The following is a 23,171-nucleotide window of genomic DNA, read 5'->3' as shown; positions in this document are numbered from 1 at the left end:
GGTCAAGATGTCAAGCGAAATTCATGTGTATTTCGAGTGCTAACGGGAATATATTGATTTTTTTTACAGGTAAACAGGGTACTGTAACAGCTCGTGAATCGATTAATTTAAGAAAATACATAAATTAGAGCAGATTTTTATAAGTTAGGACCAAAGGGCCTCAAATAAAAGGACTCTAGGTTTATACGGCTTATTGTTTTTAAGTTACAAAAACATACTGTACCGACAAACATAATATATAAAGCTAGTTAACTCCTACAAGATATAAATGTATCGTTTCGGTTAAAAATAGACAAAACATCCTTAGGATATAACAAACAATTTAGTAAAATACAATTGTCAATTCTTACGGTTAAGGAGGAGATGCATGAACAAGAAACAGTGTTTTTGGAGGTATCTCTTACTCTAAAAGAACTTCTAGTAAAAAAATCTAAAAGAGCAATATATGTTTGATATCATCTAAGCGACATCTCTCGAAACAAATTTTCACGGAAGAAACAAATTTTGAGCAGAAAAAAAAAACAATAATCAGAACGAAACCAATAGTTTTTTTTTCATATAAAGACCTATAAAAAAGAAAACAATAGCACTTGTCTTGCTGATAAGTTTTCTATTTCATGTTTTTAAAATAATTGTCAAAATCTTAAACAATAATAATGTAAAGGCTAGGTGGGCTAATAACAGTTTGGTAACAAATCGGAATCGGGCATTTTATTACATTTCCGTCATTTTGCTTTTAAAGTACTCAAATATAAATACATCCAAAGTTTTGCATTGGTTGGAGGGATCATGAAGGAATTAAAATAAAAAAACACCTACTGAGGCATTTGGTTGATAGATTTTTTTCATTACATCTACCGACAAAACAATGAAAATGAGTATGGTATCTTTATTTGTTTTGAATTATGAAACAGTGTTTGCAAGTTCTTCATATACCGCTGTATACATATATCAGAGATCTTTGTGAAGCACGGTGTTTTACTAATTGCACTGTAACCATACTTATAGACTGTAGTATCTGAGTCGAGCGTAAGTGTAAAAACGTTTGGTAATGAATATTAACATTTTTTTCTCATTAATTTATTGAGTATATGTTAAACGATACTCACGATTCTGTCTTCACAGCTAGTCAGAGCTCCAAGAGAAATTAATTTTTTGGTGCATTCTGTCTGTTTATATCTTATGGCAACATGCAAAGGAGTTTCCTTCTGAAAATAAGAATACATTTTATACTTTAGTTTGAGATACATATGTTTAAAAGTTATTCAAGAAAGTTGATGTTCAAATTTGGCATCTCATCAAATCCAATTCATAAGTTTTTATCACTGTGATCGGTAAACTACTAAAAACCAAATTAAAAAAAAAATAATATACTAGCTGTCTAAAAATAAGGTTCCTCTTCCATTAGTTTTGACGTTCAATGGTAACAAATATTTCAATGTAAACTTTATTAGAACGTTAAAATTAAACAGATCGTATGTTTAATTTTATTAACATAGAACTAATGACATATTAGGCAGTTTTCCAACCAAGTTGTTTTTCAAACTATACTTTTTGCTATTCCCTTTAAAACGCAAAAATTATTGTATTTTTTCTGTAAAATTTACTAAATAACCTTCGGTTGTCCCCTTCGAAAAAAAAGTAACAAAAACACGAAGAAAGAGTTGTTAATCATATACAGAAGTAATACATTTTACAAATGATGATTTAAACAAAAATGAATAGAATGCATGCTCTAGTCTTTTAGAAAATGAACAGAATGTTCAGGTCTTTAAGAAAATGAACAGAATGCTCAGGTCTTTAAGAAAATGAACAGAATGCTCAAGTCTTTAAAAAAATGAATAAAATGCTGCAAGTCTTTGGGAAAATGAATAGAATGCTCCAAGTATTTAGGAAAATGAATATCATATTGAACTCAAATTATTTGATAAGAGGTCATTCTGTTTACACTTCCCTCCATGATTTGGGGAATCTTTACAGAAGATTCCAGACGAAATACCAATTTATCTGATATAATCTATAATTCCTTCCATTTATTTTGATTTTTTTTTTATAGCTAAAGTTTTAAACGTGTTTACATCACACACTGTTTGCTATAAGTACAATCGTGAGCATTGGAAAAAGTAATAATAAAAAAAAAAATTGGGAAGACTATCGGCTTCAAATTTCTGGATATTATTTGATAAATTGTGATGTTTTATAAAGTAATATGTTTCACTAATTGTTTTTGAAATAAATGCTAGAAAATTTTGAGATTTAAACGCTTAAATGTAATGCCCATTTACATTACGTATGCATCAGCATACAATTAATCAATAGTAAGAATATAAATACATGACTAATGACACAGCAATTTAGGATTTTAATGCTTTTAACACTTACTTATATGGATGTGAATAATTGAGATTCATATAAAGTTTCAATGACAGACCAACTAGGGATTATTTTCTTAAAAAAGTATAATCTACTCAATATTAAGCAGCAAAAGTTATCTTTAAAAGACCAGTTTGTTTGTAGAAGAATTAAAAATTATTACAATCAAAATCTTTATTGAATAATTAACGTAAGTACTGAAATGAAGTTATGTGACCTATAGTTTCTATATTCTTAGTAATTTTGGTCTCTGGTAGTGAGTTTTCTCATTTGGCAATCATACCACATCGTTATATCGTAATATTAATCAAATAAAACCTTGAATATATTTTGGGAATCGTAGATTCAGGACCAAAGTGAAAATGTCTTCTTATTTGTAACTAAAGAACTTTTTATTCATACCAGATTTTAAAGAGAGCAATGTATTTCCAATTCTTAAAAACTTTTTTTTATCAAAATATTTAAACTGTCTTAGGAAATCAGATTTTATTAACATGAAAGGTGTCGTAAATGTTATGTTAAACAGATTTATCGCGAATCATTTGGAGAAATTAATTTGCCAATGTTTATGCTGAAAAATATTTGACCATTATAGAAATGAAAATAATTACGAACTGAAATTTGGTTTGTGTACATTTCATTTAAAATTGAGAATGGAAATGGGGAAAATGTCAAAGAGGCAACAACCCGACAAAAGAGCAGGTAACAGCCGAACATCCAACAATGGGTCTTCAACGGAGCGAGAAAATCCCACACCTGGAGGTGGGCCCTAGCTTTCCCCATAATGTAAATGGTACTAGTTCAATGAAAATTGACGCCAAGTACCTGTAGAAAACTTATTTCAAACGGGAAAGCATATCCTCATTTTTACGGAAATGTTGTTTACTGTGCCCGGAAATTTAGAAATGATCCTGGTAAAATTATTGCGCCTTTAAATAAACTTATTCTTAAAGGTTACCAATGCATCACTGTAATAAATCATTGAATATTGTTTTTATTGGTATACATGATTTTGTTATCAGTAAATTGAAAGGAAACTAAATATTACTAGTATGTTATATACATACAGTCCTTGGATGGTGTAAACTTCCCACTAACACCATACACCACTACATCATACACCATACACCATGACACAATACACCTTGTAGCATTACACCATACACGTTACACCTTTGCACCATACACCATGACATAATACACCTTGTAGCATTACACCATACACGTTACACCTTTGCACCATACACCATGACACCATACACCTTGTAGCATTACACCATACACGTTACACCTTTGCACCATACACCTTACACATTACACGATACACCATTCCCCGTTCTATCTACACGATTCGAAATTACCCATAAAGCAATTAAATTTCAAATATTAAGATTACTATTATTGTTTATGTTTACAACTCGAAAAAATAAAATAAAAAGAACTTCGTTTTCAACCAATGAAATGTCGTACACCATCATTCACACCATTCCCGATCGCACGTTACACAATCACACCACTCCTTAAACACCATTATACCATTCTCCTTACACCATACACCATAGCACCATACACCTTACAACATTTCACCATATGCCATACACCATTACACCATACACGTTTTTTTGGGGAAGTTTACACCATCCAAGGGCTGTATACACATTTATGGATCTAAAATCTGTCGATACCTGTATATTGGCATTGCAAAAGGTCGTGTTTTATACAAAATCCATTGGATGTTTGATGGGTACGGTTTGATTATTTAGTCTTAGATGCATGATTTTTTAATTAGTTGTTTATGGATTTGAACTAGCTGTCAGTTAACTGCGAGAACTCTCAGATCTATATCTAGTGTTTTTTTGTTGTTCGAATGTACAAGTACCCGGCCACGTCCTCTTGTATGTTTGTCCATCTCATGAGTGAAGCCTTTTTCAACTGCTTTTTATACCACTTTGTTATACCACTGTCCAAGGCTAGGGGAGTGTTGGGGTCCCGCCAACATGTTTAACCCCGCCACATTATGTATGTATGTGCCTGTCCCAAGTCAGGAGCCTGTAAATCAGTGGTTGTCGTTTGTTTATGTGTTACATATTTGTTTTCCGTGTATTTTTTGTATATAAATAAGGCCGTTAGTTTTATCGTTTGAATTGGTTTACATTGTCATTTCGGGGCCTTTTATAGCTGACTGTGCGGTATTGGCTTTGATCATTATTGAAAGCCGTACGGTGACCTATAGTTGTTATTTTTTGTGTCATTTTGGTCTAGTGTGGAGAGTTGTCTCATTGGCACTCATACCACATCTTTTTTTTTATATAAACTCTAAAATAGATAAAGAAACAAAAATTACAGAAACATACAAGACTAACAAAGATCGGAGGCTCCTGACGTGGGACAGGTGCGAAAATGCGGCGGGTTTAAACATGTCTAGCGAGATCTCAACCTCCCCTATATCTCTAGCCAATGTAGAATAAAGAAACACACAGCAATACGCACGTGCGCACAGTAAAACTCCTTTTTAAGAAGACCGAGTGCGATCTTAGAATAGGTAACAAATCTCATTTGCATATTTAGCTGACCGACAATTGGTTGACAACTAAAATTGATCACAGTCAATTTAGTAAGTTAAATGTTTTTTAACATGTATTAAACATGTTAAACTTTAAAACTATTGAACATGTGTAGGACATGAATATTTTTGTTTATATCCGAATCTTTACACATCATTCACGGAAAGTCAATTTTATAAAATATTTGATATGATGCTTGCCTGGTAAGATCAGTTGTTTATATGCCAATACTAGAAATAAAACAGAATTTCAATCATTTCCTTTATTTGATTAGACGACTAAAAGATAATTATCAGATAACAGGCTTCGTTTAATTCATACACATTTAAACTTTAAGTCTTTCATGTTTAAATTTCAATGATTTTTAAAAATGAAGATGTGGAATGATTTCCAATGAGACAACTGTCCACAAGAGACCAAAATGACACAGATATTAACAACTTAGTTAATTTTAAACAAATATGTTTTATTGGTTATTTCTTTGCTTAATGTTCATGAATCTCATTAATGAATGTTATCAGATATTTTTACACTTGTACGTATAGTGTTCTACGTGTATTTGATATCATGGTAAAACGTACATTTGTAAAATATATATGTTGCTTTATTCACACATTATCCCTGGTCAATATGTAATTACTTACTGTTCTTTTATGTCCCTGGTTTATTATATCCTTTTTAAGTGACACTAGGGTTTCCGCCTCTGATGAATTTCCTGTCTTGATAGCTGCGATAAGTTTTATTCGTGTAGGGTCATCAATAGGAGATCGAGGACGAGGTAAATCCGGTGGCTCCCTTTTTGACATCTCTTCTATTTTCAAACGCACAAAATAAAAAGAAACACACAGGTTATGTCTATGATAATTGTAGAACAAGAAAATGCAAAGGTGGCAGCAAATATCTACCATAATAAGTCATATCACTTCAAATAGTAAAAGTCTGAAATGGCTTATATCTTTATTTGAAGGTACTGATTTTTACTCGACCAGCCTGAATTAGTCTAAATTTTACTCGATATTACTGAACGTCAATCTCAACCATATTCGACTGTTATGATTTGTACTCTTTCGCGACTTGCCATCGACCTTAGAGCTGACTATCTAAATCTGAACCAGACTCGACCAAAGGTCGGAACCAGACTCGACCCAAGTTCGGAACCAGACTCGACCAAAGGTCTGAACCAGACTCGACTTAAGTCTGAACAATACTCTCGACCACTCTGAACCATATTTGACCAAATAACCTCTATTTGTAATAAATTTTAAATGCTTAAATAACTATCTTTTTCAACTGTCATGACAACAGCCACACTAACGTAAAGATATATTTACAGATTGTTACATCGGACTTCTCTTGAACTGCATTTTAATGTGCGTATTGTTATGCGTTTACTTTTGTACATTGGTTAGAGGTATAGGGGGAGGGTTGATATCTCACAAACATGTTTAACCCCGCCGCATTTTTGCGCCTGTCCCAAGTCAGGAGCCTCTGGCCTTTGTTAGTCTTGTATTATTTTAATGTTAGTTTCTTGTGTACAATTTGGAAATTAGTATTGCGTTCATTATCACTGGACTAGTATATATTTGTTTTGGGGCCAGCTGAAGGACGCCTCCGGGTGCGGGAATTTCTCGCTACATTGAAGACCTGTTGGTGACCCTCTGCTGTTGTTTTTTTTGGTCGGATGGTTGTCTCTTTGACACATTCCCCATTTCCATTCTCAATTTTATTACATGATTATCAGATTCTTCAAATCAAGATAGTCATTTAATAAAATTGAGAATGGAAATGGGGCATGTGCCAAAGAGACAACAACCCGACCATAGAAAAAAACAATAACTATTTTTATAGTATGAGTCTTGGTTAATTAAATAAAGGCAACAGTAGTATACCGCTGTTCAAAACTCATAAATCCATGGACAAAAAACAAAATCGGAGTAACAAACTAAAACTGAGGGAAACGCATTAAATATAAGAGGAGAACAACGACATAACACTAAAATGTAACACACATAGACAAAATCCCACGAGAATAACAAATATAACATATATATATAACATCAAAACCAAATACATGAATTTGGGATAGACAAGTACCGTAAAAAAAGACCCATCGGTACAATCGTACGCTTTTGTATTTAACAATTGGAAGAACCAAATATTCCATTGATATGTTTGCATTGCTATATTTTTGTTTTGTAGTATTAATTTACAATAACAAAAGATATATTCTAAGTCTTATTAACTACGTTCATTCACGAAAAAATAAATGTTTCATGTCCGTACTAACCACATTTTATTAACTCAAGAAGAATGCTCCCTTAACATGTTAATTTTACTTTTGCACTTGGATGATTAGAGAGCTCTGGGACGATTCCACTACTGGTTGACTGTTCGTTCCACATGGAATAATAAGCTTATAAGCCAGTTACTCTGCAAATGTTAAGTTTAGTTTTAATATATTTATTTATAATGGATTGGGAAACAAGTTTGGCAACTTATATGAATCCCTTTCCACTTTGCGGGTGCGAGTGCTGCCTTGTAGCGGCATTAAATAAAGGCAACAGTAGTATACCGCTGTTCAAAACTCATAAATCCATGGACAAAAAACAAAAGCGGGGTAACAAATTAAAACCGAGGGAAACGCATTAAATATAAGTGGAGAACAACGACATAACACTAAAATGTAACACACATAGACAAAATCCCACAAGAATAACAAATATAACATATATATATATAACATCAAAACCAAATACATGAATTTGGGATAGACAAGTACCGTGACACGTCTTATCGCAATGTGAATTTACACTCAAAAATAAGAGAAAACAAACGACACAACGTTATAATGTAATACACACAGAAACGAACTATAATACAACAATGGCCATATTCCTGACTTGGTACAAGGCATTTTTAAAGGAAAAAATGGTGGGTTGAACCTGGTTTTGTGGCAAATAAAACCTCGCACTTTTATGGCCATGTGAAATATAACATCAAAATGACAACACAGGACTACAATATAAATAAATTGGAGAACACAATTGACAAAGAATCAAACGAACAACAGCCAACAAAAAGCAACAAGTTCATTAGCCTGCTCTTTTTCGAAATCTACAAGGGTGTCTTTAACGTGCAAGAGCTATGGCTCTCTCTTAACACGGGTCAGCCATTGATCGTCCCCTTCCAACGGACCATCATCGGTTCCTCAAGACCATACTTGCAAATGGTGTCAAGGGAGAGACGAAAATTCAGTCCCTGAAATTTTCATCCCGGAACTGGAATCGAACCAGGAACCGATGCACTAACCACTAAACCACGACTCTCTTGCAAATTAGACACTTGTGTATTGTCTGGTTCACCTCCAAAGGTGCTGTATTTTAATACACTTACATAAGCAACACAACAGGTGCCAATTTTAAACTATTAAAATATAAAACACACCTTACACACTACGATGTGACCTTTTGGGATGGTTGGACGATGGGATGGTATGCTAAGATTCTCCTGCTATGCATTCAGCATCCACCATGCGAATCAACACTCATTCGAAATGTAAAAAAAATAACACCAATCGGTACTTTTTCTAGTATATAAAAATTCATAGCCGTAGTCGTGTCGATAGCGAGTAGAAACAAAAACGCTAATATTCATGTTTAATTGATAATTAACATTATCTATATCCATAACAAATCAAACTTACCTATATCCGTTTAGTCGGAATTAATTATATTTGGTCGCCATTTTGGTCAATAATCAATTACATTGATAGTACATGATGTGACCTATAATCCGCTAAATAAAGGTAATCACACTTAATGACTGATTTTAAAGTTACCTGGAGATAAAAAAAATTGAAACCTACGCAGTAATAAATGGGTTATTGCTAAAAATGGCGACGGTATATAATTAGATCCGACTAAATGGATATAGGTAAGTGTGATTTGTTATGGATAAAGATGATGTTAATACAAGTGATTGTGATTTAGTGAAACTGTAGTGTTTATAGACATTAGAACTGAAAAATATTTGAATACCGTTAAATTTTGCAGAAACTTTTTTTATTCTAATATGATTATAATCACTACAGCTATATTTGCACTCAATCACAATCATATTTTTGAGACGACTGGGTAAACACTAAGTGTCAATTTATTTTCGATATATAGGGAAAATGTTGGCTATTCTTTTCAATGCACAAATTACTAGTATATATTTAACTAATATTTTGATGAACACAATCGATGAAAATTTAAAGAAAACATACTTACACTTACACACTGATATTGTTTTCAAGAAAATGGAAAGTTTGATGATTTCCTAAAAAAATAACAACGCATGACTTATAGTCGCCGTCACGTAAAATTGGCACCATGTTTTTTGTCAAAATTTTCTTAAATATCGACCGCGTTTACTAAAGATCATGTTTTTCAATTAGCGGAATCAAATATCATTCCAAAAATCAACTACTGTCCTACCTTTTATTGTGTTTGTACTGTATAATCCTGACCTTCACATAATCCAAGTTTAATTTGTATGGTGGAATCCGACATTGTTATTACCGGAAGTGTTGCCGTGGAGTTCCACGTGCTCTCCATTTTCTTGTGTCTCTCATGAAATTACCGGAGAGTAACGAATGTTATGGAATAATGGACCCTCATAGAAACCAAGATGGCGGTTATACAATGTAAATAATCTTGAAAAATGTGAAGGTCAGGATTATACAGTGCAAACACAATAAAAGGTAGGACAGTAGTGGATATTTCGACAGGATTTTACTTCTGCTAAAAGAAAAACATCATCTTAAGTAAACACGGCTGATATTTAAAAAAAATTTAACAAAAAACATGGTGCCAATTTTACGTGACGGCGACTATAAGGACCTCGAAAAATGTGTAGCAAATATGAATTCATCTGAAGAAAAGATTATTTTAACATTTTAAAACAAGGTATTAAATGAAACTTGAAATCAACATTAAGTTAAGAAAACCTGCATTACTCCTTACCGGATTATTTCATGATGTTAGATAAACAAAAAATTATTTTATGTAACTATCATGCATTTCTTCTTAAATGATTTTTTCCTATTCAACCTAAAATTAATGATTTTAAGGTATATTATGCATTATATCTTACCTTATTAAATAAATTACAAACACTTGATAGCATGACTGAACCTTTTCATATTATGTAAACATGAAAACTTGAGAACTAAGCGTATTCCATGCAGGCATGGACTAAGGCAACTAAGTCTGCTTGAAAAATAGAATTATTTCAAATGATAAGATGGTTTTTTTGCTTTCTTTGAATGTTATATTACATGTCTTTTTAATAAAATGGCTGATACATATTTATAAAACATACTTTGGTTTCTTTTCTTTTTAGTTAAATTGTTCATAATGCAATTGGTTATGTATGTAGAAATTAATATTTTACCCGGAAAAAGCTGCAAATCATAAAATTATGCACTTGCAAATCAATTTTGAAAAGGAATTGATTTCTAGATAATCATAGATATAAATTATTTTTCATACTATATTTAGACTGTAAGATACAACAATTTTAGTAACTATTATCAGGTGTACGAATACCGCATCACCTTTCATATAAACATATATAACAATTTCTTTCAGCTCATTCTCTGTCAGGGAAATGTCTTTGTACATAATGATCTCCAACTTTCTTTAACTTGCAATAGATGTTTGAAGAAGGGTTTTTATATTTTAATAACGCTTTATTGTTAGAGAATTTAACCAAAACGTATTGTCGCACCTTTAATATCAAAAATAATAATATATTTCGATTGCTTCTTATGACTAATAGTACTTATTGTGCGAAACAATGACAGGCAATGGTAGTTTTATCATACATAAGGCTTAACCGAAAAAAATGACTTTTTGTTCCTTTTTTCTAAAATCACTAGCTTGTTTTCCTAGGTTCAGATTATTACCACAACTTACATTCATTAATGCTTACCAGCTCTGACTTTGGATGCATGTAGTTTGGTGAAAACTGATAACCTGATATATTTGGTAAGTTTCTACAACCACATAGTCGATGCTTTGTCTGTGGACATTTTGTCCCCAAGGTTATCACACTCCAAGCAGAAAGCACTTTTAATATGAAATATTATAGATATGTTTATGTATCCTATCTCCAGGTGTAAATTGTATTAGCTATAAATACCACAATTGGTTGGAAGTTTCAGGTTTTAAAATGTTCTTTAACTTTGTTTTTGATTGGTTTTTTTTTATTCGAATGTCACTGATGAAATATACGTAGCCGAAACTTGTGGCTAGCGACTAACTATAAGCCTTGTATCTTTGTCTTTGATTAAATTAAAATTTGCATATCAAATGGTAATACATGTATTTGGCAAAACATTTTGGAATTTTGGTTCCACAAAACTTCGTTCTTTAGTTGGCCCTACATGTCACTGATAAGTCTTTTGTAGACGAATCGCTAATCTGGCATACACAATTCTAATTCTGGTATCAAGGGCGAGTGTATGCATATGCAGGATATAATTTAAGTAAAAATTGAATTCCACAATTCGAGAACAGTTTTGAAAATTTAAATACTGGTTAATTTTTTCACAATTTTGTATCAGCGGTTACTCACTTTAACCAATACATTTTCGATATTATTGTTATTTGATTTCATCCATTTGTAATTGATTTCGTAGAGATTTATCTGCTTGTTGTTTCCTATCTTTTTATATAGGAAATTCCTACTATGGGATGAAGGAAGAGGGTTTTTTCTTTCAAAATGTATAGCAAATAGAAGGTCAGATACAAATAGTGGGCCTACGGTCAAGAGGATTAATACATTTTTGTAAATAACACTTCAACATTTTGATAATGATGTGGGTTAAGTATTTAGAACAGAGATTACATATATGTACATCTAAAGAGGGTAGTAATCTACTATGTGAACTTGTTCAATGTTCAAATTTCATAGGTGACGAAAGTTGAGTTATATCAACAGGGTAGAAATACATTTTTAATGAAAAGAAATGACCGATTTATTCTGGTACTAAATGTAAAATTATTATATCTCAAACTTGAGGAATGTAAAGGAATTACAATAGAGGTTGCGTATTTACATATTCCAAATGAATAGCAGTTCGATTTGAATTGGTATGATTTAAGCCAATACTAAAGATTAACAAGCAATTATTATACTTCCTGTAAGAATGTCTTTCTATAGTAAAAGTGTTCTTGTTTTGCTTAGTTTTAAAAAGAAATATATAGCGTTAACTGCACTATGCGAAATAGTATGCCTTGCTGTTGCAACAGACTATTGATTTTCACGTCAATAATTTTCAATTTCATGTGCAAAGGCGGGGCGTAGTTGCTTCGACAGACAAGTGGGTTGAACTTATACGCCTGATCGAATTAAAATGACAATGTTATAAACTACTAATTAAAGTCGCTTAGTGACTAAACTGCAAAAAAAATTATATTTAGATACAAAGTTAAAGTCAACCTTTTCGAATCAAAACATACTACTGATCAATTCCTTTGTTAATCTTTAAAGTAGCCTAGAAGACAAAATCAAGTCTCTTTAAGACAGCATATATACATGTATATGCAGAGTTACATAAAGGTCATTTTTTTTACATTGAAATACGTACACTATTGTCACTATTCAAAATAGTAAACAGTCAGTATAATAATAATATTAATGTCGTGTTTAACATTGACTATGGAAAATAGTATCCAGGGTTGAAGACAATAGTGCACTCCCCTTTGGGTTGTGCACTATTGTCTCTCATCCTGACTACTATTTTCGCATAGTCAATGTTAAACACAACATTATCATATAAATATAATATGTACTGGATCGACTCCTAAAATGGTAATACTGTGTAGATAAGGAAAAAAAATATAAAATATTAAGATTTATGCAACTTTACTTACGTGGAAAAGAACAGAAGTAAAAAAAACAATACCGAAATAAAATTCAAAACGGAAAGTAGATTACCAAAAGAGGGACGAAAGATACCAGAGGAACAGTCAAACTCATAAATCTGAAACAAACTGACAACGCCATGGCTAAAAATGAAAAAGACAAACAGAAAAACAATAGAACACATGACACAACATAGAAAACTAAAGAATAAACAACACGAACCCCACCAAAAACTAGGGGTGATCTCAGGTGCTCCGGAAGGGTAAGCAGATCCTGCTCCACATGTGGCACCCGTCGTGTTGCTTATGTGATTACAAATCCGGTAAAAAGTCTAATTCGGTAGGTCACATTCATGAAAGGCAAGGGGATTGTAGTTACGACGTAAGGAACATATCCGATATCATTTGTGAAACGGTTATTTCATAACGGTCAACCAACTCGTGATGGCGTCACCATTTGGAACTCTTGGTTTAATAGCTTCCTTGTGAGCAGTAACCCTCTATCAAGAAAATCATGATAGGAAATGCAAGCACGGGAATATCGTATCAATTGGGAGATATATACCCCGTATGCAGGTGCTGCTGGAATGGTGCTACTTAGAAATGGAAAGTTCACAATTGGAAAGCTGAAATCATCTCTTTTGTCGTAAAGTTTTGTTTTCAACCGACCCTCATTGTCAATTTCTAGATGTAAGTCAAGATATGAAGCTGACTTAACTGTATCTGTAGTATCCTTTATCTCCAATTCGATGGGATAGATACGTTCCACATAGTCACTAAATTTTGAATTGTTTAGTGAAAGAACGTCATCTATATAGCGGAAAGTAGAGTTAAAGGATATTGCTAACTTCTTATCTTTCTTCCTAAGAAGTTCCTGCATGAAGTCAGCCTCATAATAATAAAGAAACAAGTCGGCAAGTAGAGGGGCACAGTTTGTTCCCATTGGGATGCCGACAGTCTGTTGAAAAACACGTCCTCCGAATGTTACAAATATGTTGTCAATCAAGAAATCAAGCATCTTGATAATATCGGTTTCAGAGAATTTTTTGTTTGAATCAGAGTGATTCTTTACAAAGTATGATTTATCCCTCCCTAAGACAAGATATTTGTATCTACGTTGGACATTCTTTTTTATGAAGCAAAGTAATACCAATTCTTTCAATTTGTCTTTTAGTTTGGAATGTGGAATACTCGTGTGAAGAGTAGAAAAGTCAAATGTTTTAATACTGTTACAAGATGAAAGAGAGTTAGATTGTATGTACTCTAAAAGATCTTTGGAATTTTTAAGTATCCACATCTGATTCACGCCACCTCTAGAATAGGCAGTTTCACAATAACTTTGAAGCCAAGTGGCACAATAACAAAAATGCGGGATGTATTAATACCCAGCTGAGCCAAAAGTGTATTAAAAATAGGGCTGAACAGTAAAGGTTATCTATTAAAAAACAAATGAAAAAAAAACCAACAATACTTCGTGATAGAGATGATTAACAACGTAAGTGCCTATTTTCTATACAATAAAACTATCATGTATTAATGCTAAATTGGGAAATTTATGATTTCTTAATTAAAATCGTCTCCTTTTGTCATCGACTGACATGACTACTGATGTCAAATTCAATGTATAAGTCTAAAAATGTTGTTTCTATAATTTCTAGTTCAAGAAATACATTTAAAAAATCCAATAATAAAAGTTTGGATTATTAGTGGAAAGAAAGTCATCAAGTATCTCTAAATTGATACGATATTACAGGGCTTGTATTCCTATTTTGATTTTGATAGAGAGAACTTTAAACCCAAGAGTTCCAAGTGGTGAATGTGAAATTAGAGCAACACGCCTGGTATTACGTGTAAAGTTTCCAGACCACCTATAATTAATCCTCAGTTTTATATGTGGTTGGTTTTGTTAAGGGAGTTCGCTTCTCAGTTTCAAAGTAATTAACTTTTCAAAACACTAGTTTATATTGATAAGGAATTAATAAAGGAATCCAAAGAGCAAAAAAAAATATATAGGTCAACGTGCTTGTTTTCGAGATAAGAGCCATTGAAATTTTGGCGGGAAAATATTCTCTCTTGACTTTTCGTAGCTTTATCATTGACAAGTTAAAGTTCTCAAAAACTGTTAAAAGGTAATTAAAATTTTATAAGACTTTAACAGATTGCTAATCATCATACATGTTAAAGAATTGCAAAAAGAAAAATGGGGGTCACCGGGCAAAATTTTTTAAGGCATTCAAATGGATAAAACCAGAGGATTCTGAAAATCTGACAAAAAATCCAAAACATGACAAGCCAGCTTCCTTAAGTCTTTAGTTATGTTCTGTGAACTGTTGTTTTTTCTTTCGATCTTTTTTTTGCCATGGCGTTGCCAGTTTATTTCCGATTTCTGAGTTTGAATGCCCCTTTTTTATCCATCGCCTCTCTTTTATATAGGGGGGAGGTATTATTGATAGAAGATGTTATATATAATACGTCAGAGTCAATGTTTCTGTGTGACAGTGTTTAATGCGATCATTTGATGTATAGATATTAGTATTTTGTGCATTTGTTTAATCATATATAACTTGTCTTTCATTTTTGGCAATGTGCTTTATCTAAATGTCATTGTTTTTCATTGTTGAGATATTTAAAGAAAATGTTACAGCGTAAGATAGCTTGATACCTAATATCATTTAAATATGTCTCGTATTTTTTGGATAAATGTTGTTGAAGATTGGCGAAAAGATTAATAGGATCCTAGGTGTCTACTTACGGTTTTGAGTTAATTAACTGCAGTTAATTTTCAATGGGGAATAACTCTACCAATGAGTCATTGAAACTTTTCGTATAGGGGTCTGGTCCTGAACAAATAATACTCTTCGCTTTTTTCTACTGTAACCGTATCTGAAAGATAACAAGATTTTAGTGACACTGATACAAAATGTGAACCAAAAAGCGACACGTCTTACGGTTAAGGCTGCTATCTTCGTCAAAGTTTGGCGAAAAAAAGAATAATAATAATCAAAGTGTCAATTAGTCTTTAACAATTGAGAGGTCTTTCCTTTTCGTAAAATTCATGTTCCAATATGTGTATAATGCATTGAAAAGCAGTCAAACACATGTAAAACCGTTAAAATATGACACCACCCCTAACAAATTCGTTACTTTGGATAGGACTTAAACTTTTGATCTTCTGACCTTTGTGAAGGTATTTGGCAAACGATGTTATTTAAAGACACCATGGGTCTTTGAGCTTTGGATCAAGAGTCAAAAATTAATTTGTCTTTTCAGAAACCGTTATCGTGGTTTATGCCCTCAAATCTCTTCGTTCAAAATATAAAAAAGTTGCGCCTTTATGTCCGAAACATTTTCCAATAGTAATTAGTTCTTGAAGTATTATTGTTTCTGAGATATCAAAAAAGTTTAAAGGTCAAAGGTCAAGGTCAACATGAAAAGCTTAAAAACATACTAAAAATCCTTTAAATCAGGTCAAAACTCATTATTCGCTATCTTGGACATGACTTTTACTTTTAACCTTATGACATATGTCATGGTCATAAGTGACTGTTTTTCAAGGTCATTAGCGACCTTATCAAGTTCATTATTCCCAAATCTAATTGCTGAAGACCCAATGGGTGTAGGACCTTTGGTTCTATAGTAAAAGCTGATTTGATCATTTCAGAAACCTTAAACAAGGGTTATGCCCCCTACAGAAAGTTCAAATCTATTTGTTTGAAGTGTAACAAAATTGCGCACCAATGACCCAACTATTTTCCACAATTCAACCTTCTGTAACTATTAAGGCAGCCGAAATTTTCCAATAACAAGGCGTAAGGTCAAAGGTCAAGATATAAAAGTTTGAAAGTCAAAACAAGTTCAAAGTTGTACAGCAGTGAGGATCAATAGTTCAAAAAGGTTGTGGTAAATACACGACTAGGCTTTTCTGCTTGGGATAAGAACATCCTTATTTTTTTTGAACAATTTATGCTATTGCAAACAGTATAATTTATCAAATGAATATAAAAGATATACATGATAAAACTGAAGTATTAAATAATTACAGAAAACAAAACCGGATACATTACATAAATAAACACAAAAAAATAGACACACCAGACTTAGTCAAGGCCTAAACGCAAAAAGTTTGGTGGAGAATAATAATAATAATCAGAAGAAATACAGTTATGTCTTTCCCTTTTGAAAAAGAAAGACCTTAATAATAATCAGAAGAAATACAGTAAGGTCACTCACTTTCAGGAAAAGGAAAAACCTTAATAATAATCAGAAGAAATATAATAGGATCTTCCCCTTTTGGAAACGAAAAGAACTTAATAATAATCAGAAGAAATAAATTAAGGTCTTTCACTTTTGGAAAAGGAAAGACCTTAAGGTGGCTCGGGCCTTTTCGAAGTATCTATCAGAAGTGCCGTATTTTGGTTATTTTATTCTTTAAAGAAAATGAATCAAATTGGTCGTAAAAAAATGGGGGTCACGGACCATTTAAGCTCAAACTTTTTCTTTTAAACAGGTATGTAAAAGGGGCCATTTTTCAATGAATGATAGGAAAATAGAGGTGTTGACATATTTTTATCGGAATATCAAAAAAACGTTCTATGACAATTGGTCCAAAGCTGTAATATGAAAAGCTTGAATATAGCTTCAAAGAATGATCCAATAAAAAACATAGGTCACCGATAAGGAAAAACAATTATTTTGCCTTAAAACCCAAATTTGTGCGGGAAAATGGTGAAAATGGGTGAAATGTCATTTGACCCTTTAACAAATACGGATAATAACGAAGATATTCTTTTAGTCACATAACTACAATGATTTAAAATTTCTAATCAATCAAAATATTTGAAAAAAATATATTGAATTTACGACAAATACTTTTGTAATTCATACGTGAAATTATGCGCAGTCGAATAGTCCCGAGCCACCTTAAAGGGGCACTACCTACGATATATATAAAAAAAATCTAAAGTTTGATTTTTTTCTGTTCAATCAATAATGAAAATGAAATAGTGAAATAACAATTCGCTTTTTGCAGCGAAAAAGGTTCAATTTTGTTAAATTACGCTAAGAAACATTGATAATTAGTAATTCACTTGCAAGTGAATGAGTCGACCTCTTTAAATCCGTATTCATGTGAACTTCAACTTAACCCCTAGCTAGAGATTGACAACGCATGCATTGTACGTGTACTGGTTATTTAAAGAAAAAGAATGTCAACAATGAAAGAGAAACTACGGTAAATCAATTGATTACTAATTCGATGCACATAAAATCTTTTTTTCTTTGACATGTGAAAATCTGGTTAAAAAATTAGGAATATTTTATTCTTTTGAATAGGTTTAAAGTCATTATAGTTCTGTTATTTAAGAGGAGATATGATTATTCGAATGTTGTTTTCTGACCGTCCGGTGGCAAATACTTTATGCATGCATATCTATAACGGAAATGTATGGTGAGAATAATTTGCAATAAGTTATACAAAATAGCACGCGTTGTCGTTGATAAAGGGCAACAGGAAGGCTGTGGACAATAACATCAAAAGGATTAAGGAATCGTTGATTCTAGAAAATGAATCGACCATACATGAATAAGGTTTGACGTAACAACAAATGTGTAATTATTATTCGTTGCTAACTAGTTTACATAGATTTCTTTGGTAACAGTGAAACACGAATTTAAAAGTTCAAATAAGTACAAATATTTAAAAACCTAGTATGAAGATTTTGGTAAAATCACGATATCAAATATCAACGAAAATGCTATTTAATAGATGAATCCACAATATAAAATGTAGCCGTGTGCTTTCTCTAAGAGCCTTTTTAATTAAATGCCATTCGCCTTAAGGTATTGATCATTTAATACTAGAAAATTTATTTTATTCGGATATTACCATTTTGTTATTTTTTTTAAAATATGAAACACTTTTTTGTCCAAGTTTCGAATCTTTCTTTTGCTCAAAAAGAGGATTTGAACTTAAAGATAACTCCGATAAAAACAGCCCGCTTTTCTTAAAAATACCATTGTAATAATCATAAAAATGTGATATCAGAATTAAAACTTCTGGTAAATGTCCTGAATTAACTACCACTACGGGTATGTTTCACAACCTTGACTACTAATAAGGGTTTTACACTGATTTTCACAGTTATCATCAAGATACAGTGTGATCTTAAATATTTTAGTGATCAAAAACTGTGTCAAACATTTTTTGGACAATGTTTGATAGAAGCTTTCTAAAGACAAAAAGAGATTTTTCAGATTTACAGAACGGTCTGAACTTGTGGACAGTTCCTTTATCATAACATTTTTCTTATATAAAAATAAGGATATTTGGTATAATTGTCAATGGGACAACTATTATTTTCAAATGAATCGGAGTTTCTTCAGACACTTTTAAAAAACAAGAGTATCAAAGAAGCCAGATTATTTAATTTCACTTTTAGATATATTACTGATGTCCTTTCCATAAACCATCCGAAATTTTCTGATTGGGATCAATTAATATATCCCTCAGAACAAGAAATAACAGACACAGCTTCCTCCGCCTCATTTTAGACTTATATCTCGAATTTGACTTGCACAGTCATCTCAGTACCAGAATCTATGACAAACGAGACGATTTTAATTTTGAAATTATAAATTTCCCCCACCTTAGTAGCAATATAAAAAAAGAAGATGTGGTATGATTGCCAATGAGACAACTATCCACAAGGTGCCAACTTCACCTGCATAGGGGATATACATTTCCCAACAGATTCGATATTCAAGAACTTGTAGCTATCACTCAGATATTGTAAAACGTCACCAGTGTCTGTGCAGAAAGTTGATGAACCAGGGATATGTCAAAGAACGTCTCGTCCTTTTTTTCTAAAAAAGTTCAGCGGAAGGTATCAAGACCTTGTTGATAAATATTCCGTATCAATTTCACAAATTATACATGATGGTCTTGATGTATAGATTCTGTGTACTGACGTTGTTTATCATCTTAAGAACGTGTTATATAATTCTTTCATTTGACTTTGTTCTATTATTGATATTACTTTTACTGTTTGATTTTTTATGTGATATCCATTTAACGTTGCTCGATACTTATACATGTACATCCTGTCAATGTGCTTGTATTATCTTTCATTTTTGCTATTGTGTTTTGTATATGCGACTTTTTGTGTTTTCTTTGGTTCTTATTTATAAAGTGACTCTGTACTTTTAAAAGATCCAGTCATTATGTTACATTTCTATTATAAATTAGAAAATATGTTAAACCACAAACGTCAAAATTATGTAATCGCGTAGTGGAATGAACAATTTATGTATTCTTATAAATTCTATAGAACTTTTTGACTATTTTAGATCTCGATTTATTTCTAAAATTAATTCTTACATACTTTTGATTTTTTACCCCGGATGCTATCATTAGTTACGGCCGAAATCACTTTTAAATTATAGTCAACAAAACACACAAATCAATTATAAAATTTAACAAGATGTTTTATACAAAAGTTTTAAGAAGTTTTACACAAATATTACTGTCAACTTAACTGTCAAAATTAGAGTCTAATCTTCATCTGTATCCTGAAATCTTCTCGGAATTTAATCTGAATATAACGTCCACAACTAAGGTCACGATCTAGTATGATGTTGTTTGTAGAATAAAAGTGTCAATCCAAATGCTGTGAATACTAATGTCTATCAATGTCTAAGTCTGAGAGAACTTGAGTGTCTGTATATATATAGTTGTCACAGAAATGTCTAGAACACTCTAGGTTGCACTTTGTAAATACAACTGTTTCTCAAAACACGCCTCTTTTGGGGGAGAACTTGAATATTCATAGAAAATTATTTTGTTTACATACTGGTTCCCAGTTATGCTCTCTGTGTTCCATCTCACAGAGACATAACTTATGAATGTTACCAGTAAATATACATGTGCATATTGTTTACATTGAAACCTGTGGTAGTCTTTCATTCGAGGTAAGGGTAGTTAAGAAAATTAGTGTTAGTTTAAACTCTGAGAAGTTCAGGGCACATAAATGTTGAAAATATGCCGCACAGCCCTATATTTTGACCTTTTAAATAAATTGTGGTGCTTATGAACTTTCAATTCTAGGATAAGATTTCAAAACTACATAGTAAAAGTTGTACAGTTTTAGCCGTAAAAGGAGTTCCTATGGGAAATTGCATTGTCAATATTTACAGAATTACAACCGATAGAAATGGAACATCATAGAAAGTTAAAACGGAAGTTTCTAGTAAAATGTAGAAGTTTAAATAACGCATCTTTAATTAGGATCATTCTGGAATCATTATGTAAGTAAAATGGAAAGTTCCAATCATTCTGTGATTGTTCCAGTGATTTCTAAATTGCACAGTTAAAAGATTATTTTGTAAACAACTATCAGGCCACACAACACAAATTAGGCCAAAATAAATAAATATAATAATTACAATATCATAACACATTGCCCATGTGAATTTTTTTTTTGTATAAACATTGAACGACAAAAATATGCGACATATAAATTTTCTGACCGTCAGACACGTGAAGGAAGAATGTGTTTTTAATTTGATAGATGCTTTTGTGCTCTGGTAAATTTTTCTTTTAAAATTGAAACACGAAGATGACTGATTTACCCATATTTTGACTATTTTATTTATTATGTCTGTTTAGTTCACGCATCATTATAAATATAACGGAATTTGATTAGACTGTCGCACAAAAGTAAGAGGTTTAGCGCTGTAAAACCAGGTTTAATCAACCATTTTCTACATTTGAAAATGCCTGTACCAAGTCAGGAATATGACAGTTGTTGCCCATTCAGTTTTGATGTGGTTTTTTTCATTTGATTTTGCCATGTGATTAGGGACTTTCCAATTTGATTTTTGATTTTCCTCTAAGTTCAGTATTTTTGTGGTTTTTACTTTTTTCTATCCATCACGGTTCAATCGAAGTAAAACGAGGCAATTAAAGGCAACCGTAAGCCCTTCAACAATGAGAAATATCCATACTGTATGGACAGCTACAGAAGGCTCCGACATGAAAATATGAAACAATTCAATTGAGAAATCAAACGGTCTCATTAATAACAAAACAGTTTAAGAAAAAACAAATATGACAAACATGAACCAACGACAACTGAACTACAGGTTACTGACTTCGGACAGGTACATTAAGAATGTAGCGGGGTTAAACCTGTTTGTACGCACTCAATCCTCAACCATACCTGAAACATTTGTGCAACAGTACAACATAAGAACAAACTATAAAAACAGTTTGAAACTCATCATATGGATTCAAATAAAAATACATCTAGCAAAACAGAAAGTAGACATGGCAAGGTACTTATACAGCCCAATAACAAAACAGATACTACGTACAAATCTGTAAGTACTCGCAGTTATTGACAAATAGTTCAAAGCCTAAAAAACAATTAATGAAAAAAACATGTATATTAGCCTAAAACATCAATCAGTTCATATCAAACATCCAATAGATTTAGTATAAAGAGGTTATCAATAGTCAGATAAATACATGACCTTGTGCAATGCCAAACTGTAATTATCGACAAACTGCAGTAATGAGAAGGTGCATATGTATAATAAATAGTATACCCAGCTCCATTATTCTACCAGGGGTGATCTGAGCCGAATCATTTTTACCAGATCACCCAAGCTTGAGTTTCTTCGTTTTGTATGATTTCCTTTGTTTTGTAACATTTAAGCGGGAATGCCTTATCCACAATAAAGCTGAGAAATCTTTAATGAGAAAAGACACACCTTCAAAAACTGATGTTGCAGTCCTTAAAGATATCAACCAACTTTTATAGTTTCATAAGTGAGGCGAGTATGCAGACATTTATTCCATGGGATTTGAACCCTTTCCATAAATAAGCAAGTTGTCCGACTGATTGTTTAACGGGATTTTTACTTTTTCATCATTTCTGAAATTTTATGAATTGTAATTGATGGTGATCTGACACTGACACACCGCGTACTCATCGCATTACTTACACCACCAATACAATTAATATTCAAAGATTTAATTACAGTGTTCAATAGTTTACATTTTAGAATTAGTTTATTTAAAGGATTGATCAGTCTACACGCATCGTATCTAATTTTCCTACAGGTAGAGTCAAAATTGCAGACTAAATCACTATATATATGAAAAAAACCTAGTATAGGTTTTCAGCAATTTGTTGTAACGAAATCTCTGACTTAACAATTTACCAGTATTACATAGATTACAATCATTTAAATGAAAAACGTCACTGCAGACATGAACAAAGTCTACTGTAGAAACCGATTGATCAACTCCGAATATTATATA

The 23,171-nt window shown here is 32.1% G+C and overlaps 1 protein-coding gene across 1 annotated transcript in view; it reads right to left on the bottom strand.

The window, feature by feature from the left end:
- LOC139500088 (uncharacterized) overlaps positions 1 to 5,743 on the bottom strand; it is a 66,777-nt gene extending 61,034 nt beyond the window's left edge. Inside the window, exons 1-2 of the mRNA XM_071288827.1 lie at positions 5,582 to 5,743; positions 1,110 to 1,208 (exon numbers count right to left, since the gene is read on the bottom strand). Of these exons, the coding sequence (XP_071144928.1) occupies positions 1,110 to 1,208; positions 5,582 to 5,743 (261 nt within the window). The remainder of the gene's footprint in view (positions 1 to 1,109; positions 1,209 to 5,581) is intronic.
- Positions 5,744 to 23,171: the final 17,428 nt, after the last annotated feature.

The sequence above is a fragment of the Mytilus edulis genome, chromosome 13, assembly GCF_963676685.1.
Source record: "Mytilus edulis chromosome 13, xbMytEdul2.2, whole genome shotgun sequence".
NCBI classification, from domain to species: Eukaryota; Metazoa; Mollusca; class Bivalvia; order Mytilida; family Mytilidae; genus Mytilus; species Mytilus edulis.
This window is presented reverse-complemented; position numbering and strand designations above follow the sequence as displayed.